Genomic DNA, 23,711 nt, shown 5'->3' on the forward strand with positions numbered 1-23,711 from the left:
GTGAGGTTGAGACTACTCCAGTGAGGTTGGGACAAATAAAGGGGACCAGTATGGACTGATGAACAGGTGTAGATACAGAAGCAGAGCAACATTGAACAGAAGGTTAAACTACAATGGGGAGCCTGGGGAGGGTTGGGGGGGGATTAAGAGACCAACTGAAGGACTTATATGCATGCATATAAGATTAACCAATGGACACAAGACACGGGGCGGGGGGGGCGGGGGGTAGGGGCCGGGGGAATGTCATGGGGGGGAAATAGGAGACATATGTAATACTCTTTGTAATACTTTAAGAAATAAAAATTATAAAAAAAAAAATAAATAAAAAAAAAATAAAAGTAAACTCGAACAAAGGAACAACAAAAAAAAAAAAAAAAAAAAAAAAAAAAAGAAAGAATTTTGATACCTGAGGGTCCAGTTATCCCTGATGATGGCCTGGACTTGCCCATTATACAAGCAATTAAATTCCCTTTTCACTTAAACTAATTTAAGCTGATTTGGTCACTTGCAATTTAAAAAGTCCTAATTAAAACAGGTCCCCACATTATACAATACATAAAATTATACTCCAGAAGGATAAAAAACAGTTATAGAAGTATTATGCAAAATAACTATAAAATATACATATATATATTCTTGGAATAGGTAGATCTTCCTTAGTAAGAAATAAAATCCAGAGAAACCCTACAGAAAAAGACTGATAAATTTAACTAGATAAAAATGTAAAAATTGCTGTACAACATAACAGTTAAAAACAAGCAATGACTATATATGTATACATGTAAAATCAAAGATTAATAGCCATAATACTTTAAAACTCATTAAGGAAAAATATCAAAACTCAATAGGAAAAAATGAGCAAATGACGTGAAAAAAGCAATTCACAAAGTTGAGCAAACACACAAAAAGTAATTCAACCACATTAGTAAGCTGGGATCTGCAAATCTTAAAATGAAATTCTTTACCATCGGCAAAACTCTAAGAGACTGATGATGCTGAATTCAGATCAGTGTATGAAGAAATACATATGTATGTAAATTATCGGCATAAATCACTTTTCATGTACAATGAAGCAGTAGCCATCACTATTTTAACATGTACCTAACCATTAGACCCAGCTACTCCACTCACTGTTTCTATTCTGCCAAACATACTTGATAAGTACACAAAGATGTATGTTGAGAATGTTAAAAGGCACCACTATTTGTAATAATAAAAAAACCTGTTAACAGTCTAAATGTCCATTATTAAATAAACAGTAAATGAATTGTGGGTCATCCATACTGTGAAGTACCATGCAGCAGTTAAAAAGAATGAATTCCATTTATAACACAAAAATATCCATTACATGTATTACTGAGTGAATAAAAACAAGATGCAGAACAATACATGCAAAATGATCCTGTTTAAAATTTAAAAAAAAACTTTGTATAAACATACATTAATGAAATTGCATGGAGAAAGATAAAAATGTTACATACCAAACTGTTGATGGGGGTTACCTTTGGGGAGGAGGGTGTGAAAAAGATCTACTTTCCTGTGTGCTTATTGTATTTTTTAAAACAAAAACAATGGGTGCAAGTGTTACTTGTGTTAAAAAAAAAAAAAAAAGGAAAAAAAAAATGAAAAGAAAATCTAAATCTTCCCACCCCCATCAAACTTTCATTTTAAAAATTAAAAATGGGAAAAAAAAAGGCTTGCTGTAATGTATGACGTGTATTCTTACCTATCTCTTCTTGCATAGAGACAGGTGTGGGAGACTCTCTTTCTCCATTGTCAGGATCATCAGCTGCCTTAGCAGATTCACTCTGGGAAGAACTTAATTCACTGCTGCTGTTACTGTTTTCCAGATTAGGCTGAATGGAGGTAGTGGTAGCACTAGTGTTACTGCTGTCACATGTCTTGTTAGGTTCTTCTAGAAAAATAGAATACCTGATTTTTACATTGGAAATCACATCAAAATTAACTTATTGTCAGAAAAGACATTTTATTGTTTTAGGACTACATTACAAAGCTAGATTTTAAAAAGAAAAGCTACTCATGTATGAATAATGCAATACATGAAAAGAAATTTATAAGCAACACCCTCTGAGTTACTTTTTAAGTTTCCCAGTTTAATAACTCAGACTTTTATCATCTTAGCCTACAGTACAAAGCAGACAATTTTTTAGATACCCCAGAACTAAAGAATAATGCAACTATCTCACAAAACAGTGTAGCAGATACTGCAGAAGTGATTTTGTTGAGATAATCCCCAAAATCTGAAATTTATATTCTTACTTTTCAAAAAGTATTCAAGCTTTAGCCAGTTTGGGTCAGTGGATAGCGCCAGCCTGCAGACCAAAGGGTCCCGGGTTCTATTCCGGTCAAGGGCATGTACCTTGATTGCAGGCTCCTTCCTGACCCAGGGCTTGTGGGGGAGGCAACCAATTGATGTGTTTCTCTCTGTCTTTCCCTCTCTTCTACTCTCCCTAAAAAGCAACAGAAAAATATACTCAGGTGAAGATTAACAAAACAAAACAAAAAAAGTATTCAAACAGTATTAGAAACAGATTTCAACAGGATTCTTTACCTCTAAAGTTCTCTGCCTGAATTCTACATGCCTCCAAATTAAGTAGAGGTAATACCTAAGTGACTGTTAATTTTAAGAAAAATTTAATAAATTTAAAGCCTCCCTATGCATTTCACTGTCACTAGTAAGATGCTCTTTAAATCAATCACCTAAATTAAAATGTGATTGACAGACTCTAGCCAGTTTGGCTCAGTGGATAGAGGTCAGCCCCATGGATTGAAGGGTCCCAGATTTGATTCCCGATCAAGGGCACATATCTCAGTTGCAGGCTCAATTCCGGCCCTGGTTTTACACTGATGTTTCACTGTCTCTCCCCCTCTCTTTCATCATTCTCTCTAAAATTAATGGAAAAATATTCTCGGGTGAGGATTAACAATAACAACAAAAAAGTTAAGGGCAATAAATATAAGGCAAAAGAAAAAGTGATTGGCAGTAAATTACAAAGGCTATATCTAACATAATGAGCTCCTAAATTTTTTTTTAGGAAAAAACTCAACAACTTGATAGAAAAATGGGAAATTATATGAACAGTCACAAAAGAGATGAAAATTACCTTTATACATATGGAACTATGCTCACAATTCAAACTAAAAGAAATGCAAAATAAACTAAATGAAGAAACTACTTCTCAGCTATCAGATTTGCAAAAATCCAAGTCTCTCAATACACTCAGATAGAGAAGCAGTGGGTTAACAGCACTCCCAACATTGCTGTGGGAATGCAAAATGGTCCCCAATGTATAAAAGGAATCTGATAATATCTAGAAAAATTATACATACATTTTTCTCTTTAGCAATCCCATGTCCAGAAACCTATCCCAAAATACCCTGGCAAAAATACTAAATTACTTATTTATAGAGCTATTCATTGTAGCATTATTTATAATGGCAAAAAAAACAGAAGCAAACAAAATGCTCATCAATAGGGTTGAATAAAAGATGATACACACAATGAAATATCATGCACCATAACAAGGATTGCAGAAATCACTATATCCATATAACCATACTTATAGTATGCTAACTTCTGTGCAACAAGGGGAAATATGAATTTATGAACATATTTTGCTTTTATTTACAAAAACAAACAAACAGCCCTAGCTGGTTTGGCTCAGTGTGTAGAGCATCGGCCTGAGGACTGAAGGGTCCCAGGTTCTATTCCAGTCAAGGGCACATGCCTGAGTTGCAGGCTCGATCCCCAGTAGGGTCTGTGCAAGAGGTAGCTGGTCAATGACTCTCTCTCATCACCGATGGTTTCTCTCTCTCTCTCTCTCTCTCTCTCTCTCTCTCTCTCTCTCTTTCTTTCTCTCTCTCTCTCTCCCTCTCTCTCTCCCCTTTCCTCTCTGAAATCAATAAAAATATTTTTAAAAATATTTTTTAAAAAATGGGAATAACCAGAATGGCAGTGTAAGTGAAGGGAAGAATCTGGGATAGTAGAGAGAAAATGGATGAAAGTAAAAGTTCTCTGCACATACAGTTACATAGTTTGACTTTGGAATCGTGCCAATGTTTTACTTTAAAAAAAAATTAAAATTAAAACAATCTAAACCAAATAAACCCTAACAGTATATCAAGTTATTGGCATCCACAATTATTTCAAGTGACTTTGGGACACAGTATTTTGACTGTACATCCTCATTGGAAATATGGTATAAGGGTAAGTAAAGAACTGCAAAAAAAGTCTGCCATTCAGTAGTCTTACTATTACCAATTATATCAGTATTATGAAATTACTAGAATCTATAAAATCATTTCTTTTCATTACTTTTTTTTTTTTAACATAAGACCGGAATCCAACCTGGGACCCTTCAGTCCGCAGGCCGACGCTCTATCCACTGAGCCAAACCACTCAGGGCATCTTTTCATTACTATTTTAATGTACATCAAGATATTAATAATATGTCATCATTAATGGACATCTGCACCAAGATAAAGCAAATATATAATTAAGTCACTGCTGTAAGGCACTAAGGCAGTGGTTCTCAACCTTCCTAAAGCCACGACCCTTTAATACAGTTCCTCATGTTGTGGTGACCCCCAACCATAAAATTATTTTCGTTGCTACTTCATAACTGTAATTTTGCTACTGTTATGAATCGTAATGTAAATATCTGATATGCAGGATGTATTTTCATTGTTACAAATTGAACATAATTAAAGCATAGTGATTAATCACAAAAACAATATGTAATTGTATATGTGTTTTCCGATGGTCTTAGGCGACCCCTGTGAAAGGGTCATTTGACCCCCAAAGGGGTCGCGACCCACAGGTTGAGAACCAATGCACTAAGGCTTTCAGTATAAGAGAAAAGAGATACAAGTACAAAAACAAAGAAACTAACTTTGCAATCCTCAATCTGAATTTGAAATGTCAATATGAACTGATGGTCTTTTTTTAAAAAAGTATTTTCTAACTCTACCCACCAAAAAACCTAGAGGCAGTGACAGCCCAAGAGTAATAAGTACCCCACGGCCCAGATTATGGTCTCTAAATATCATTCCCCACCAAAAGACACCAGAGCTTCTTGGAGAAATGACTAATTCCAAGTCTGGGGTAGGAAATGTGTTCTGAGGTAGAAAATGTGTATGATAAGCCTCAAACATCTTATACGGCCAAAAAGCAAGAAAGCTATCTAAGACTACTGGGTCATCGCAAAAGAACTCAAAAGCCAGCGTGAAGGGGAGTGAAGGGGGTCTGTCTGCTGGTTCACATACGTAAAGTGAATTATGACGACAACTGAAACAAATTGAATATATAATGACCAGGAGTTCAAATGGATACTTAAAATGAGAAAGCCATGCCCCTTCCCCAAAAGTCCTAACACATGAATCCCCACTGAAGGGTAACTAGATACCAGCTCCTGGCTCTGAAAATATTCTGGCCAAAAATAGTTGAAAATGAATTTAATCAAGCCTTCAGAAACAAATTAAACAACACCAAGAGGACAGAAACAGACAAAACCTGGATGTGGGACATTCCATAGAACACTCTAGGATTCTTCACCAAGTCAACAACATGTGAAAGAAAAAAGTCAGGGAAGGGGGGGAGTGCTTTACATTAAGAGTCTCAGGAGATATAAAACCAAGTATCATGTCACATAGGGAACTTGTATGAAGTTATTTCAAACACAAATGTAAAACAAAACAAAAACATTTTTAAGTAAGGAAATTTAAACTGAATACTAAGGAAATGTCAATTTTATTAAAATGATAATGGTAATGTAATTATGTAAGACAATGTCCATATTCTTTAGAAATGTACGTAGGGTTGGTATAATATGTTTGAAATTTGCTTTAAAATACTGCAACCCAAATTCACATCAACAGGAAAGAAAATAAACAAACGGTATAGTTATACAGAGGACTAGTATAATGCAGTTAATATGAAAGAATTCCAGCAACATACAACATTATACTAGTAATATAATATAAAGTGAAAAAATTAAGTCCCAAAACTTAACACAATACACTCAATAAGATATACTTAACACAATACACTTGCTATAAAGTTTAAAACAACAAAAACAGAAATATGTAGTTTTTAGCAAATCATAGATCAATTAAATGAGGCAAGAGTATGTGGCTTATATATCACTTTGACATCAGGTATCAACAGTTCTAACTCTATCGGGTTTCCCTTGTAAGAAGGAAAGAAGATAGTGAACACTTCAGGTAGTGGAGAGGGAGGCAGAGGATGGAACTGGGGAGATGTTTAGTTAGATGCAGGTTAGTTTCAAAGCAGGACTTTGCTTTTTTGTTTGGGGTGATAGGTTCCTGTCTCATTATTAAAGATAATTTAAAACCTGAATAAATCAAGAAGAACCATGCAATGATTAGTGATAAAGGTAATTAACTAAGGATAATGATTTACCTAATACTGTAATCCTGGGATCAAAAGGGAAAATTTTTTTTAATTTGAGTCAAAAAACAACAGAGTTGTTTTTTAAAAAAGCAAGGGTGAAGCAAGTATGACTAAATCTTAATAATTTTTAAATCTAAGTGTTAGATAAGTTGGGGGCATCCATTGAACTTTTGTGTATGTTTAAAATTTTTCATAATGAAAGAATTTTATATTAAAGACAGAAAGGGCAAACTTAAAATTTGAGAGCTACAAACCAGTAATACAATAAACTAACTCACGTTGGAAAAATACATAGAGCTGGAAGAAAAGAAGTAAACCACATCAGTTTCCTCACTCATTCCTTTTACAGCTACAGATCTAAATATGTAAAGTGTAGCATACCTACTGCATAATTGTCTAAACATAATTTTCTCAAATAATAAAGTAATATATAAGATATACCCTTATTTATGAGTTCAGGGTACATTTTCCCATAGAAATATGTAAGAAAAAGTTTCTAGGTCAGCCCACAAAAACCTCTTTTAGCACATAATATACCCAAGTATGTTTTTAACCAAGAAAATAATTCTGAGATTGGAACTTAAGAGATTCTAACTATACATGTCTTAAATACTTTATTAGAAAGTGCTCTCCGCTACTAGGGAGATAATGGCACTTCATAAAATAATAGGCAATTGCCCTGGCCAGTGTGGCTCAGTTGGTTGGAGCAACGTCCTATACAAGGAAAGGTCATAGATTCAATTATGGGTCAGGGCACATACCTAGGTTGTGAGTTCAATCCCCAATCAGGGTGCATACGGGAGGCAACTAATCAATGTTTCTCTCACATCCATGCTTCTCTCACTCTCTCCCCACCTAAAATTAATGAAAATAATAATAATAATAATCTATCTACATTAATAAAAGAGATACATGGTAATTGGCGTACGACCGCTACCTTTTTCATTGGCTAATAAGTGAGTATATGCAAATTAACTGTCAGCCAAGATGGCGGCCGGCAGCCAGGCACTGAAGCGAGCACGAGGCTTGCTTGCTGCGGACTCCAACGTTCCCTGCCTCACTTGCCGGCCTCTCAACTGCAACTCTAAGCAACTATGTACTATGTTGCAAATAAGAAGATAAACAAAACACCAGAATCCAGCCGACTGAAATCCAGCCAGACCGCAACATTGTATCCATGTTTTCAGCAGTGAGGCCTCAGAGCTAAAGCTGGCCCAGAATAAAAAAAAAAGAGAGAAAAGAAAACAAGGAGCGATTGGAAGCTTTAGTCACTTGCTTCCGGAAAACAGCCCTCAGCCCCTCACCCAGACTGGCCAGGCACCCCAGTGGGGACCCCCACCCTGATCCAGGACACCCTTCAGGGCAAACCAGCCGGCCCCCACCCGTGCACCAGGCCTCTATTCTATATAGTAAAAGGGTAATATGCCTCCCAGCACCGGGATCAGCAGAGCAGTGAGGCTCCCAGCACCAGGATCAGCGTGACAGGGGGCAGTGCCCAAACCTCCTGATCGCCCTGCGGCTCTGTGTGTGACAGGGGGCGGGGCCACAACCTCCCTATCAGCCCTGCTCTGTTTGTGACAGGAGAAGGCACCCCAACCCCCTGATCAGCCCTGCTCTGTGCCTGATAGGGGGGAGCTCCCCAACCCCGATTGCCCTGTGGCTCTGTGTTTGACAGGGTGCGGCGCCCCAACCCGCCCCCCCACGGGCCCTGCTCTGTGTGTGACAGGATGCAGCACCCCAACCCCCTGATCTGCCCTGCTCTGTGTGTGACAGGGGGCAGTGCCCCAACTCCCCTATCGGCCCTACTCTCTGAGTGACAGGCAGGAGCTCCTCAACCCCCTGATCGGCCCTGCTCTGTGTGTGACAGGGGGGAGCTCCCCAACCCCCTGATCGGCCCTGCTCTGTGCGTGACAGAGGGTGGCGTCGCAACCTCCCCATCGACCCTGCCTTGAGTGTGACAGGGGGCGGTGCCCCAGCCCCCCAATCGGCCCTACCCTAAGCGTGACTGAGGGTGGCATCGCAACCTCCCAATCCGCCCTGCTCTGTGCATGACGGGGTGGCGCCCCAACTCCCCAATCGGCCCTGCTCTGAGCCTGACCAGAGGTTGCACTTAGGGATTGGGCCTGCCCTCTGCCACCCGGGAGCAGGCCTAAGCCAGCAGGTCGTTATCTCCCGAGGGGTCCCAAACTGTGAGAGGGCACAGGCCGGGCTCGGGGACCCCCCTCCCCCCGTCCCCCGAGTGCACAAATTTTTGTGCACCGGGCCCCTAGTTTATATATAAAAGCCTAACCAACTGTTACGATGGAATGACTAGTCGCTATGACGGGCACTGGCCACCAGGGGGCAGACGCTCAACACAGGAGCTGCCCCCAACCTGCAGGCTACGATCGCCAATGGGGCCTACCAGCCAACCTACCGGTCCCTCCCCAGGCCAGGCCCTAGGCTGGGATGGGGAATTGGGGGTGGGTGGCGGCAGAAGCTGGTGGCAAGGGAAAGAGGAGGGGATTGGCAGGGAACCTGATAGGCCCTGATCACCGGCCAGGTCTAGGGACCCCACCCGATGGCCAAATTTCATGCACCAGGCCTCTAGTGATAATAATAATAATAATAATAATAATAATGTAATAAGCAATCAATCCCCTACCCAAGTATTTTGATCTAAAAATACCATTAACCACCCAGGCTGGTTTGGCTCAGTGGAAAGAGCATCTGCCTGTGGACTGAAGAATCCCGGGTTCAATTCCTATCAAGGACAGATGCCCAGGTTGCAGGCTCGATCTCCAGTGGGGGGCATGCAGGAGGCAGCCAATCAATGGTTCTCATCATTGATGTTTCTCTCTCTCTCCCTCTCCCTTCCTCTCTCAAATCAATAAAAAAAAATGTATTTGAAGACTTTGATCTTCAAATTCTGAACATTCTAAGTAAAAAAACTGCAAGGGAAAAAATAACTTTTCCACGTGATAGTAAAAGGGAAACTTTTTAAAAGAAAAAAAAAAACGGGTAAAATAACCAGAATGTATATGATTAGAAACTAAAACAAAACACATTAAAAATAATAATAAACAAGAGTATTTAACTGCAGAACCTACAAAAGCCATTACTGATCAAATCAATGAGGTAAAATATATGGATAATATATTAGTTGAGCATTCAGTATTAACAGCTTCTTATCCATTGTATTTATCTTACAATATAATTAAAAACTAAAGCCAAGGCCCGGCCAGCATGACTCAGTGTTTGAGTGTCCATCTATGAACCAGGAGATCATGGTTCGATTTCTGGTCAGGGCACATGTCCCAGTCGCCAGCTGGATCCCCGTTGTGGGACATGCAGGAGGCAGCCAATCAATGATTCTCTCTCAGAAGATGTCTCTCTCTCTCCCTCTCCCTTTCTCTCAGAAGTCAATTAAAAACAACAACAAAATTAAAGCCAAGTACTATATTCCAAGATGTCATTATCCCTAAAAAATTAAGAAATAGGTTAAAGCCCTAGCTGGTTTGGCTCAATGGATGGAGTGTCGGCCTGCGGACTGAAGGGTCCCAGGTTCAATTCCAGCCAAGGGCATATGCCTGGTTTGCGGGCTCGATCTCCAGTGGGGGGCGTGCAAGAGGCAGCCAATCAATGATTCTCTCTCATCACTGATGTTTCTTTCTCTCTCCCTTCCTCTCTAAAATCAATAAAATATATTTTAAAAAAAAGAAATAGGTGCCCTAACTGGTTTGGCTCAGTGGATAGAGTGTCAGCCTGTGGACTCAAGGGTCCCAGGTTCGATTCCGGTCAAGGGCATGTACCTTGGTTGCGGGCATATCCCCAGTTGGGGGTGTGCAGGAGGCAGCTGATTGATGTTTCTATCTCATGGATGTTTCTAACTCTCTATCCCTCTCCCTTCCTCTCTGTAAAAAGCAATAAAATATATTTAAAAAAAAAAAAAAAGAAATAGGTTAAAATCAGTAAGCTCTTGTAGTTCAATTGTAGATGCTAGTTTCATTATGTTCATGGAAACATTTTTAAAGCAATTATAAATAGTTATGGAAATGAAGTTTTATCTACTACTATTATTTTCCTAATCTCAGGGATTAAATCTAGAGGCATAACTTAAATGAAACAAATGCTGTCTGCATTATATGCTTAAATACAAACTCTCAATAATAGATTTGAGTTTAAAGTGTTAGAAAGACATGTATCACTCTTGCCCCTAATAAATTTAAAACATAATCTGGTGCAAAAAGTTTCCCATCTAAACTCCAGGACAAAAGTGTAAATCTGAATATTGAGCCTTTTGTTAACTACAAAGAAGTTATACTGAATACAAAACAGAATATTTGGTACATGGGGTCGTTTTGGGCAATATAACCATGTTCATGAACCAAAGTGAAATGTCTGTAATGAAGCCCTAGCTGGTTTGGCTCAGTGGATAGAGCAATGGCCTGTGGACCAAAGGGTCCTGGGTTTGATTCTCATCGAGGGCACATACCTTGCTTGCAGGCTCCTCCCTGGCCCAGGCCCTGGTTGGGGCACATACAAGAGGCAACCAATAGATGTATGTGCTTCTCTCACATCCATGTTTCTCTCTCTCTTTCACTCTCTCTAAAACAGTGATTCTCAACCTTCCTAATGCCGGGACCCTTTAATACAGTTCCTCATGTTGTGGTGATCCCCAATTTCATTGTTACAAATTGAACATAATTAAAGCATAGTGATTAATCACAAAAACAATATGTAATTATATATGTGTTTTCCGATGGTCTCAGGCAACCCCTGTGAAAGGGTCATTCGACCCCCAAAGGGGTCGCGACCCACAGGTTGAGAACCACTGCTCTAAACAATCAATGGAAAAATATCCTCAGGTGAAGATTAATAACAACAACAACAAAGGTCTGTAATGCAGATGCAGGAAAAAGGTATCTGGGGCAATGGAAAAAATAGCCTCAGGTGAGGATTAACAGAAAAAAAAAGAGAGAACAGATAACCAATTTCTGGACTGAAAAAAGTATCACTACAGATCCTGTAAACAATCAAGATGGGATGTTTTATGCCAATAAAATTTAAATGAAATGGATAGATTCCTAGAAAAATGTAACTTATTAAATGAAAACTCCTGGACCAGATGGCTTCAACAAACATTTAAAGAATAAATAACACAACCCACAAAATTCTTGCAGACAAGGGAAAATGGGAACTTGTTCCAACTCATTTTATGAAGCCAGTATAATCCTGACACCAAAGCCTGGCACGGACATTATCAGAGAAGGAAAACTAAGCCTCTCTCACTCATGAAAGAGGATACAAAAATCCTAAACAAAATATTAATAAAAAGGATGCAACACTAAATAAGAATGAAAATACATCACAACCATGTAGTATTTACTTTAGGAGTATGAGATTGGGTTAACACAAAAAAATTCAATGTAGCAACTTCTGATTCCAGTCAAGGTGGAACAGAGGGACTGGATTTACCCTCACTCATGAAACCACAAACAAAAAAGAGACCACTTAACAGATAATGAACAAAGGAGCCCTGGCCGGTGTGGCTCAGTTGGTTGGGTACCATTTCATGCACTCCCGTGCACTGAATAGCTGCCAGTTTGAATCCCAGTCAGGGCACATGCTCCCATGGCAGGGGTGTGCAAGCGGCAGCCAATTAACGTTTTTCTCTCTTTCCTTTTCCTCTTAAAAAAGATAATAATAAAAAAATCTAAAAAATGAAAATGAATAAAGGAACCTACCAGCACTTCACAAAAGATAACCAAATGAGCTATATGTCCTTATACATATGTACATACATATATATACACACACAAAAGTGCTCAACATCCTCAAACCAGAATAAGATATCCCTACATTCCTAACAGAATAACTAAAATAAAAGGGGGGAGGGGGGAGAATTATGTGAAATTTTTATAAAAAATCTTTCAGAATTTCCATAAACATTAGTTATAATCCTTGATTTTTAGTGGAATTAGCAGTGTTTACTTTCTTTTTTATCTAAATTTCCTAATTTGTATTTAAAAAACACACATACTAGTATAGCTCCTATAATAAAAATTCTTTTTCACTTTTAAAAAGTGCAAAAAGAAAGGCATAACAACATTCTTGGTGTAATATAACTTATATTCAGTATAATTTAAATTATAAAAAGCTTAAAATAAACTATTTATTAACTTACATTTTTATGTCAAATATATCTTGCAAAAAATGTTTTATGACAATGTTTTTCTACTATGATTTTATAGTTTGAAATGTTAAAAAAAACTATATGAGCACATGCAAACATGAAATTAATCAGTTAGCACATACAGAACTGAAATGGTCAAATATTCAACACTGAGCCATTAGTACGTAAGTACTTAAAACCAAAATATCTGCCACTATGGTCTGGTGATAAAACATACAAATAAGTCTACTAGACAAAAACATCTAAATGAACTTTAAAAAGCATGAAGATTATGATGAGTTTCAAGCACTAACTGCAAGAACATTTGTCAAACTCCAAATGTTAGATGACAATTTAGCAATCAGGGATGGCACTTATGTAATGTAAGCAAGCAGCATGAATGAACATAGAAAGTTTTAGGTGACATTCAGCTTTAAAGGGAAGGATTCCCCCCATTACAGAGGCATTGATACACTGCCCTCTGTACCTGGCACATCCTGGGGGAGCTCAGATGCCACCTTCTTCTCTGCCATGTTGCTGCTATCATGGGTTTCTGAGAGACACCCCACGGGACTCTTCCCTTCAGAGGGACTAGTCTCTTCTGAAGAAGCATTTGTTGTGTTGTCGCCAAGATTTGCTGACTCAGAGTTACCTTTATCCCCAACTTCTGTTGGCTCTATAGTAAAATGCACAACAAAACTTTAAAGATATCCTTTAAAATTGCTTTAGACATATGGCCGCATTCAATCAACTTTTATTTGATGGCCATTTTGAAGCAATCAGATTCTGGGCTATTTTTGCAGTAGATAATCCAAAAAGTATTTAATACTTAACATGCTAAGAATGTTTAAGTAATTAATATGAAAATGAACAGATTTTATCACATACAAAAGTGCATATTCTGGTATTAAAATAATGATTTTTCACCAACAAATCTCAAAGAGACATGGTACCTTATTAGGAAGTAGAAATAGAGATATGAGCATAACATTAGAGCAAATAAACCAATATATAAAACTCAGTACAATGATTATATATGTTACAAGAGGGAAGGGTATCCTAATCTCTTTAGAAACACAAAATTAAATAGTTGCTTATATAAAAGTAATTTGTTTTCATTTTGCAAGTAAAACTGGAGATTTCATAAATAACACTGATCAAATATATTTTTTAACAAGTAATTTTTTTTACCCTCAGATTTTCCTTGCTCAGGATCATCATCTGGTGTCTTGCTGTCATTGTCTTTCTCAAGAGACTGGTCTTCAAACTCCTCTCTACTTTTCTCAGTATCTTTGGAGTTATTCTCAGTCTCACTGTTGTCCTTTTCTACTTCTTCTGGGTTTTTAACAATATCAATCTCTCCCTTTTTTGCTCTTATGGATTCCAAAATTTCTTCTAGAATAAAAACAAAAAACTTTGTTTCCATATATACCAAATATAAAAGTACTACAAATGTCACTTAAGAGTTTCAATTCAAGTTATTAAAGTTAAATCTTTTAAAAGCATTACAACTATGAAATAAGAATCAAGAGCATCAATAAAATTTTGATGTTTAAAGAACTCAACCAATTTGGTTATCTTCACTTTTAGAAAATACATGTTAATATAGGTTCTAGTTTTTTTTATTTTTTTTATTTTAAGAAATTGAAACTTGATTACAGATTACCGTCATATTCTCTGTCATATGAGAAAAACTGTTAGCTGACATACACACACGGTTTGGGCAACATGGTACAGTGATCAAAAACCTAGAGGTCCCATGACCTAGTGCAGATCTGACTTGAATTAGCTGTGTGACCCTGGGCAAGCTACTTAACCTTCAGTCCTCCACTATAAAATGAGAAAACAGAGGCCCATTTAGAAACCACATTTCTCCCTGAAGTCCCATAACTATTCTGGAAAAAATAAAAAATCATTAAACCCCTAAGGGCTCTAATCCTCTTTTTACCTGGGCAGTAGTTGAATAATTTGGGGAATATTAGTAATGACCAGGGCAAGATACAAAACTTCAAAAAATGCATAGCATCTATAATTTATGTCGGGATGAACAAGGTTCTCCTGGGAAAATGAAATATAGAGAATTCAGGTAAAATATACACATTTCGCCCTGCCCACATGGCTCAGTGGTTGAGCATCGACCTATGAACCAGAAGGTCACGGTTCAATTCCTCATCAGGGCACATGCCTGGGTTGCAGGCTCGATCCCCAGTGTGGGACACATAGGAGGCAGCCGATCAATGATTCTCTCTCATCACTGATGTTTCTCTCTCTCTCTCCCTTCCTCTCTGAAATCAACAAAAATATATTTTAAAAAATATATAAATACACATTTGAAATTTTTAATACATTTTCAAATTTTGTAGTGATTTCATTCCAAGAATTTATCTTAGATTTAACAAAAAGTAAAATGAGAAAATTTCTCTCTCACCATTAGCTGCCGCCAGGAAGGATTTATTACTACCCCTAGCCTTATTGGTCAAGTCTTCAGTTATGTCCATGTGCCGATGAATTTCTTCACGCATTTCTTCCAGAATTTTGCAGAGTTCTGCTTCCCAGTAATCTTTGTCTAGACAGTCAATTAATTCTGCAAGCTGGACCTTTGTACTGTAGTACCAAATTTTCTTTTCATTTTCATTTTCTGTATCTTCTTCTCTGTTTAAAAAAAGGTATAAAAACACTTCCTATGTTAGACATACTGGCACTTATCTGACAACTTCACCTATTCAATGAAAATTAAAATATGTGCCCTAGCTGGTTTGTCTTAATGAATAGAATATTGGCCTGCGGATTGAAGGGGCCCAGGTTCGATTCCGGTCAAGGGTACATGTCTGGGTTGCGGGCTCAATCCCCAGTGGGGGGTGTGCAGGAGGCAACCAATCGGTGATTCTCTCTCATCATTGATGTTTCCAACTCTCACTCCCTCTCCCTTCCTCTCTGAAATCAATAAAAATATAATTTAAAAAAAATTAAAATATGTGACATAAAGTTTGTGTACTAAAGCTCAATAGATTTGCTCACAAGAGATCCCTTGAAGTCTCATTCAGACTCAAGTTTTTCTTATTTTATTTCAGCAAACTCTAATTATTTTTATTTCCAGCCCACAGCAGCTTAGGACAAAAGAATTTATGAGTAGTAGAGGGGAGAGGTATTAGTACAACAGCACAGTAGGATATATCTCAAAGCATGACAGAGAAACAGGATCTCAAAATTCAGAACCTGTGAATACTTGGTGGAGGACAGTCTTGACTCTTGGTTATACTTCAATCGACTTTAAGATTAACAATATAACAATATGATGAGCAGAATTTTAACCAGAAATATTTAAACTCTGCACATGGCAGGTACAAAGCAGATCCACTTTACAATATAATTTAGAAGCATTTCCATCAAAATGATGAAATGGTCTGCTAAATTTTGGTCTTTGAAGGAATCATTCCAATAGAGCAATAATGTCTCATCACTCTTAAGATAAAACTCAAACTAGAGAGAAGAGGAGCAGCTAGCTACCTTTCCTGTTTAAATCTCTCAAGGTCCCATTCACTTATAACAGAGATAGAAACTTCAACAGGGACAGTCACTAACTAAAAATAGGCAAATTAATGTTAGGACCAGACTTAGAAAAACATATATGATGGTATTTCTTCTCTCATTCAAAAGAAATTCAGGAGTGCATGTGAGGTACTTGATGATAAGGAGTCCAACTTTGCTGTGTACTCAAAGGCAAATTCATGAAGTTGAAAGAACTGGGCTTTGCCGAAACCGGTTTGGCTCAGTGGATAGAGCGTCGGCCTGCGGACTGAAGGGTCCCGGGTTCGATTCTGGTCAAGGGCATGTACCTGGGTTGCGGGCACATCCCCAGTGGGAGATGTGCAGGAGGCAGCTGATCGATATTTCTCTCTCATCAATGTTTCTAACTCTCTATCTCTCTCCCTTCCTCTCTGTAAAAAATCAATAAAATATATTAAAAAAAAAAAAGAAAGAAAGAAAGAACTGGGCTTTGAGAGATCTGGCTTTAAATGCGCTCAGTCACTTAGGAAATATGTGAACATGGATAAGGACAACCTCTCTGAGCCTCTGAGGCATTTTTTTTTACTATACAGTACCTGTTTCAAGGCTACTGTAACAATAAAAAATATGATAATAAGGCTTCCATCGTAGTGCCTGGACACATTATTAGTGATCAATAAATATAAAATATTATTACTATTAAGATAGTAAATAAAAAAATTTAGCAGAATTTCAGGACTGAATCATTAAGGCATTCTGAAGAAAGGAAGGATATAGTAAATCATGGATAAATAGAAGGCTACCAAAATTATAAAAACAAAAATTAATTTTAAATGAGAAATTTAAAAAAGATTAATAAACGGTTCCTTTACGTATCTAGCTTTGATTTTTCAAATCAGCATCTGCTGGCATATGAAGTTAGTATATTTATGTTGGAAACTTTTTACAATTCCTGAAGATCATTTTTTAAATCTGCTCTAAATTTCACTCTATAATGGGAATTTCTACTAACTATTTATGACTGAGCAATGACTATAGTCTTATTCTAATTTACAATGTTAAAGATGTCAGAGTTCTCTAATCAAAAATATTAATAAACAGCTTTCAAACAGCAATACCAAATCAAAAATCCAATTAAGTGATAATATCAAACCAGAAAATACTTAGTGAGCTTTGAGCATAAGTTGTATCACTGCCTGATTCTTTATTTTCTAAAATATCAATCTTAAGGATGTGCCCTGTGATAAAGATGGTAAATTCTTTCCATAATTTTTGCTTTTCTCTCTTTATTCAGAAATATCAACACATTTCAGTAGAAACAAAAAAAAAATTTACACAAAAATGTTTTGGGGCCCAGTTGGTGAGGCTCAGTGGTTGAGTGTTGACCTTTATACCCGAGGTCTCCTGTCAGGGTACATGCCTGTGTTGCAGGCTCAATCGCCAGCAGGGGAGCATGCAGGAGGTAGCCAATCAACTTTGATGTCTCTCTCTCATCGATGTTTCTCTCTCTCTCCCTCTTCCTAAAAAATCAATAAAAACATATAAGTATGTTTTGGGGGTAGAAAATATAATTTGCTAGCATAAGATATCAATATTGAAATGAAATAGTATGGAGCCCTGACCAGATAGCACAGTTGGTTAGAACATCATCCCCGATATGCCAAGGTTCCAGGTTCCATTCCTAGTCAGGGCACATATAAGAATCAACCAATAAATGCATAAATAAGTGTAACAACAAGTCAATGTTTCTCTCTCTCCCCCTTCCTCTCTCTAAACATCAAACAACAAATTTTAAAAACTTTTAAATGAAATGCTATGAAAATAAGTTTAATTAAATGGAGATTCTGTCCATTTTTTTTTCAAGCAACTCAGAGACTATTGAAAGGGTCCCTAACTGTTGACTGGCTTAGTCCATGCTGGCATCTGCAGAATTTCCATTTGAACAAAGAACACTTACTTGTAATTTTAATCTTCATCTTAGCATCGAACTCACTACTTCATATGGTAGTCTGTTTTAAACTGGAATTGCTCTTTTAGAAAGGTTCTCTTTATAATGAGTTGATGCAAACCTAATATATCCAATTAGTCCTGGTTCTGCCTGCTAGAAATTAAGTGAAATAAACCTAATACGTCCTCCACACAGAGTCTTTCAAATCTTTTACAACATCTATAATTTTACCTTTTTTTTTCTCCTTTTCAGGCCAAATATGCTTCAATATTTAAATCATTCCTCAAATACCATGTTTTCCAGTCTTCATTACCCTAATATTCTTCCCCTAAATGTACAGTTTGTCAATATCCCTCTAAAAATGTGGCACACAAGAACTATTTTTTTATTCTGCTCATCAAAGGTAACACTTAACATTGACAATATTTTCCTTTTTTTAAAAAATATATTTTATTGATTTTTCACAGAGAGGAAGGGAGAGAGACAGAGGGCTAGAAACATCGATGAGAGAGAAACATCAATCAGCTGCCTCCTGCACATCTCCCACTGGGGATGTGCCCGCAACCCAGGTACATGCCCTTGACCGGAATCGAACCCGGGACCCTCCAGTCCGCAGGCCAATGCTCTATCCACTGAGCCAAACCGGTTTTGGCAATATTTTCCTTTTTTAAAAAATATATTTTTATTGATTTCAGAGAGGAAGGGAGAGGGAGAGAGAGAGAGAAACATCAATGATGAGAGAGAATCACTGATTGGCTGCCTCTTGCACAGCCCCTACTGAGGATTGAACCCGCTACCTGGGCATGTGCCCTCAACAAGAAAACTTGTTTTGCCCTGGCTGGTTTGGCTCAGCGGATAGAGCATTGGACTGTGGACCGAAGGGTCCCGGGTTCGATTCCAGTCAGAGGCACATGCCTGGGTTGCAGGCTCGATCCCCAGTTGGGGATGTGCAGGAGGCAGCCAATCAATTATTCTCTCTCATCATTGACGTTTCTATCTCTCTCTCCCTCTCCCTTCCTCTCTGAAATCAATAAAAATATATTTAAAAAAAAAAAAGAAAACTTGTTTTAATACTTATGTACAGCATGTAAACGTGACTAGGTATATAAATATTAAAACAAGTTTTCTTTGAAAGCAATAGCAGTTATTAATTCTGTTTTGCTGCTTTATGCTTTTAAAGAATTTGTCCCTCTACATGTAGCTTCAAGAAGAAAAAATATTGTCAGTGTTAAGTATCATCTTTGATGAGCAGAATAAAAACAATAGTTCTTGTGTGCCACATTAAGTGACAACAGCAACTTTTCTATACAAATATACATTGTTTTGTATGTATATTTGATTTTGGGGTTAAAATGTGGTTTTTACCGTTCTGTCCCTACAATGTTCTTTGTATAAGCCCAACTGACCTGGCTTTCCTACAGACACAATCAGCACAAAGAGCTCACTGGATGGCAGGAAAGGATGGCTGGGATGAAAACCTTTGCCAAAAAATTATATTTATAAGCAAACATACATATGTCTACATTATAAAGTTTATTTGTTTGTTTTTTTTTACTCTGGCAAGATAAGAGGTTAATGACTAACATTAAGTTTTAGTTTCCTTTCTAAACAAACCCACAGAAACTAAGAAATTCACGGCCACTTGAAACCTTAGAATGTGACCTTATTTGGAAATAGGGTCTTGGAAGACATAATTAGCTAAGGATCTCTGGACTTAATGTAAGCCCTAAATCCAATGCCGGGTGTCCTTATAAGCAAAGCTGTGTAGATTAAAAAGTATAGTTTAGTTTATTTGGCAAATTAAAAAATACAGAGTTTTTAAATGCTGTGTTCAAGGTAATTTTCATAATGGAGAATGACAGGAAAGGGTCATTTCCCTAATTTTGCAATTACTATTTTACTGAAAGTCCCAATTTCATAGCAAATGATTGACAGGATGAAAGCAATAATTAAGAAAACTGGCTCTCCCAATCTCTACATTGTTTACCCAACATCTTGGTTCCTCAGGTAGACTAAAAAGAACCTTTCTTTTATTTTATGCTTCACTAACCTATACCAATAAAAAAACGTATTTTTAAATGAATGTTAAACAATTAAAAGCAATAATGGAAAAACTATTTTTACAAACTACTAGCAATATAATTAAAACTTGTTCACTGCCCCAGACTTTGTTTTAGACATGACCCCCTCCCCCCCCATTAGACATGATTCATCATCATTTTCAACTTCTGGGCTTCCAGGGAGTGGATACACCAAATCTCCACATACTGTGATCTGAGCAGTATACTAGTACATATACGGCTTTAAAACTTTCACCAGGAGTACACATACAATCTACCACAAGAGGGCACTTAAACTGAAATTGTTTTAATTTAACTTTAAAAAGATGTAAAATCTTTCAGATTGGCCCAAGTTATTGACAAGTAAGTTAATTATCACTAACAATGACATTTAAAGTTTCGTATTTGACTTTACAAAGAAAACAGTCAAAATATCAAATTATGAAAAAAGATACCTTATTTGTCCGAAATCTTCATTTAAGTTTTGTGTATTTTATTATGCATTTAAAAAAGCAATTTGAGTAATTATGATTTAACCTTTCAAAGCAAATGCATTTAAATAAACAGTTTCATTGCCAAACATATAACTTATGTTTTAATCTAACTTTAAGAATTTCAATTTAGAAAAATACATTTCATTAATAATGTAGCACAAATCCATGCATAGGTGCTTCAAAGATAACGTCTTAAGTCCTCTGACTCATGTAATTTCAATAGTTTGCACTTATTTACCTACATTCAAAAAAGTTCTCGCCCTAACCGGTTTGGCTCAGTGGATTGAGCATCAGCCTGCGGAGTGAAGGGTCCCAGGTTCGATTCCAGTCAAGGACATGTACCTTGGTTTCGGGCACATCCCCAGTGGGGGGTGTGCAGGAGGCAGCTGATCGATGTTTCTCTCTCATCGATGTTTCTAGCTCTCTATCCCTCTCCCTTCCTCTCTGTAAAAAATCAATAAAATATATATATTAAAAAAGTTCTCTCCTGCTTGCCTGAGTGCTGGCTTTATATACTGATACAGATTTATTAGGAAACAAAATATTTTTGAAATGTCACTTATTTTATATTTTCTAAAAATGCCTTTGTCTCAAAATTTTAAAGATCTCAGAAATACCCAACCCATGTATTATCAAAAACTATTATACTATCTCCTCCCCGCCCCTGGTCACCCCTAGTTATAAGCATTGATTTTAATAGCTAAATCAATGTGAGTTGCAGACTTCTCAAGACAATGGCTTGGAAACTATGCTACAGTATAAAATTTGTTATTGAAAATATTTTTATAAACAGTTTCTGAAAAATAATTCCAGCCCTGGCAAGGTAACTCAGTTAGAAAAGCATCGCTCTGCTACACCAAGGTTTCAGGTTCAATCCCCAGTCAGGGCACATACTAGCAACAAACCAATCTTTCTCTTTCTCTCTCTCCCTAAAATCAATTTTTAAAAATATTCCAGCTCCTACTTTCTGACAGTCAAGTCCTAGGGCAAGTTACTTAACTTTTCTGAGCTTTAGTCCCTTCATCTACAAAATGCAGACAAGCCTGGCTGGTGTGGTACAGTGGTTTGAGCATCAACCCATGAACCAAGAGATCATGAGTTAGATTCCCAGTCAGGGCACATGCTCAGTTTGTGGGCTCATCCCCAGTAGGGGGCATGCAGGAAGTAGCGAATTGATGTTTCTATCTACCTCTCCCTTCCTCTCTCTAAAAAAATAATAAAAACATACTTATTTTTAAAATGCAGACAAAAATAGTACCTACATTATTGGGTTCTTATGAGAATTAATGAAAAAATGTATATAAAATGCTTATAACACTGTCAGGCACACAATAAATGCTACTAGCTACACCTTGGTCTAAACCAGTGGTTCTCAACCTTCCTAATGCCACGACCCTTTAATACAGTTCCTCATGTTGTGGTGACCCCCAACTATAAAATTATTTTCGTTGCTACTTCACAACTGTAATTTTGCTACTGTTATGAATCGTAATGTAAATATCTGATATGCAGGATGTATTTAGGCGACCTCTGTGAAAGGGTCGTTCGACCCCCAAAAGGGTCACGACCCACAGGTTGAGAACCGCTGGTCTAAACCCTAAAACCAAGGCCTAGACCACTGATTATTGCATAATAAGCCTTACAGATGTCATGCTCCCAGTAGAAAATACCTCTCTGGGCCATCTGACAAGCTCAAGAGGAATTAAAGATAGCAACATTAAACAGTAAAGCTCAAAATTGATAAAGCCTACCAACTTGCTCAGAACTTCCAATCATTGATATAATCCAAAGTGTTAATGAGGGACAAAAAATTAAGGATTAATAAACATCAGAGGATGGAAGAGACCAAAACAAATATCAAGAAGAAGCATCTTAGCCCTGACTGTATGGGACGATGCTCTAACCAACGATGTTAGAGCATCGTCCCATACACCAAAAGGTTGCAGTTCAATCCCTGGTCCTGGAACATACAGGAGGCAACGATCAATGTTGTTCTCTTACATCAATGCTTCCCTCTCTCTCTTCCTCTCCTTTCCTTTCTTTCTAAAATCAACAAAAACATTAAAAAACACTCACACAAAAAAACCTTTAGAAGCTGAGCCCTGGCCGGTGTGGCTCAGTTGGTTGGGTGTCATCCTGTGTACTAAAAGGCTGCTGGTTCGATTCCCGGTCAGGGCACATGCCCAGGTTGCGGGCTCAATCCCTGGTAGAGGTGTGAAGAAGGCAGCCGATAGATGTTTCACTCTCACATCGATGTTTTTCTCTCTTTCCTTCTCCCTTCCTTTCTCTCTAAAAATCAATTTTAAAAATATCTTCAAAAAAAAACTTTAGAACCTGAAAATATGAAGTAGCCCATTCCCTCTGACCAAATTTCCACAGGTTGTCCAAAACCAAGTCCACGCTACAACCTTGCCCAACACCAGGATTTCCCAGACTGCCTCCTGACCTGCTTGAAAGAGCCTCTTGAAAACCCTGAGGAAAGCAGAAGCCAGGAATACACCATGAGTCTAGTCTGCTGGGCCTATCTTCTGAGAGACTGCAGCCATTAATGGACTAATAGCAAAACTGATCTTTCCTTAGACTGCTGGTTTGTTCTTGCTGCTTCACATATATAGACAAAGTAAAACTAAAAAAAATTCAAGAAAATCCTAACACCACAGTGAGAATGGGCTGTAGGGAATATAATGCGGGAAAGGCCCATAGTGGCAATCTGTTTAGTAACCTATTTCCTATCCTAGGCATTGAAAACAATTAGGTATTTTGCTATTTTTAATACTTTTCTTTCTTTACAACTTTAAAAACTGTTTTTATTTTATTTTGTTTAATCCTCACCTGAGGAGTGAGGATTTTTCCCCCATTAATTTTTAGAGAGAGTGGAAGGGAAGGGGGAGAAGGAGAGAGACAGAGTTGGGAGAAACATCTATATGAGATATATACATGGATTGGTTACCTTTCGCACTGGGGGCGGGGATCAAACCTGCAACCCAGGTGCGTGCCCTTGACTGGAATGGAACCCTCATAAAGATAATTTCCTTTTTTAAATGAAAGGATCAAATATTATTAAAAGAAGTTATTATCATTACTAACCTGAAAAAAAAAATCAAGGCCAGATTTA

The 23,711-nt window shown here is 37.5% G+C and overlaps 1 protein-coding gene across 12 annotated transcripts in view; it reads right to left on the reverse strand.

Moving 5' to 3' along the window:
• BPTF (bromodomain PHD finger transcription factor) overlaps positions 1-23,711 on the reverse strand; it is a 115,366-nt gene that overhangs the window by 70,690 nt on the left and 20,965 nt on the right. For 9 of the 12 annotated variants that reach the window (XM_070393342.1, XM_070393340.1, XM_070393338.1 and 6 more), the window contains exons 3-6: positions 15,016-15,239; positions 13,779-13,982; positions 13,075-13,263; positions 1,727-1,915 (exon numbers count right to left, since the gene is read on the reverse strand). In XM_070393342.1, coding sequence (XP_070249443.1) covers positions 1,727-1,915; positions 13,075-13,263; positions 13,779-13,982; positions 15,016-15,239 — 806 coding nt within the window. The remainder of the gene's footprint in view (positions 1-1,726; positions 1,916-13,074; positions 13,264-13,778; positions 13,983-15,015; positions 15,240-23,711) is intronic. The other 3 variants (XM_070393337.1, XM_070393336.1, XM_070393339.1) reach the window with 3 other exon arrangements.

The sequence above is a fragment of the Myotis yumanensis genome, unplaced genomic scaffold, assembly GCF_028538775.1.
Source record: "Myotis yumanensis isolate MYYU_CA2020_CCGP unplaced genomic scaffold, mMyoYum1.0.hap1 SCAF_16, whole genome shotgun sequence".
Taxonomy (NCBI): Eukaryota; Metazoa; Chordata; class Mammalia; order Chiroptera; family Vespertilionidae; genus Myotis; species Myotis yumanensis.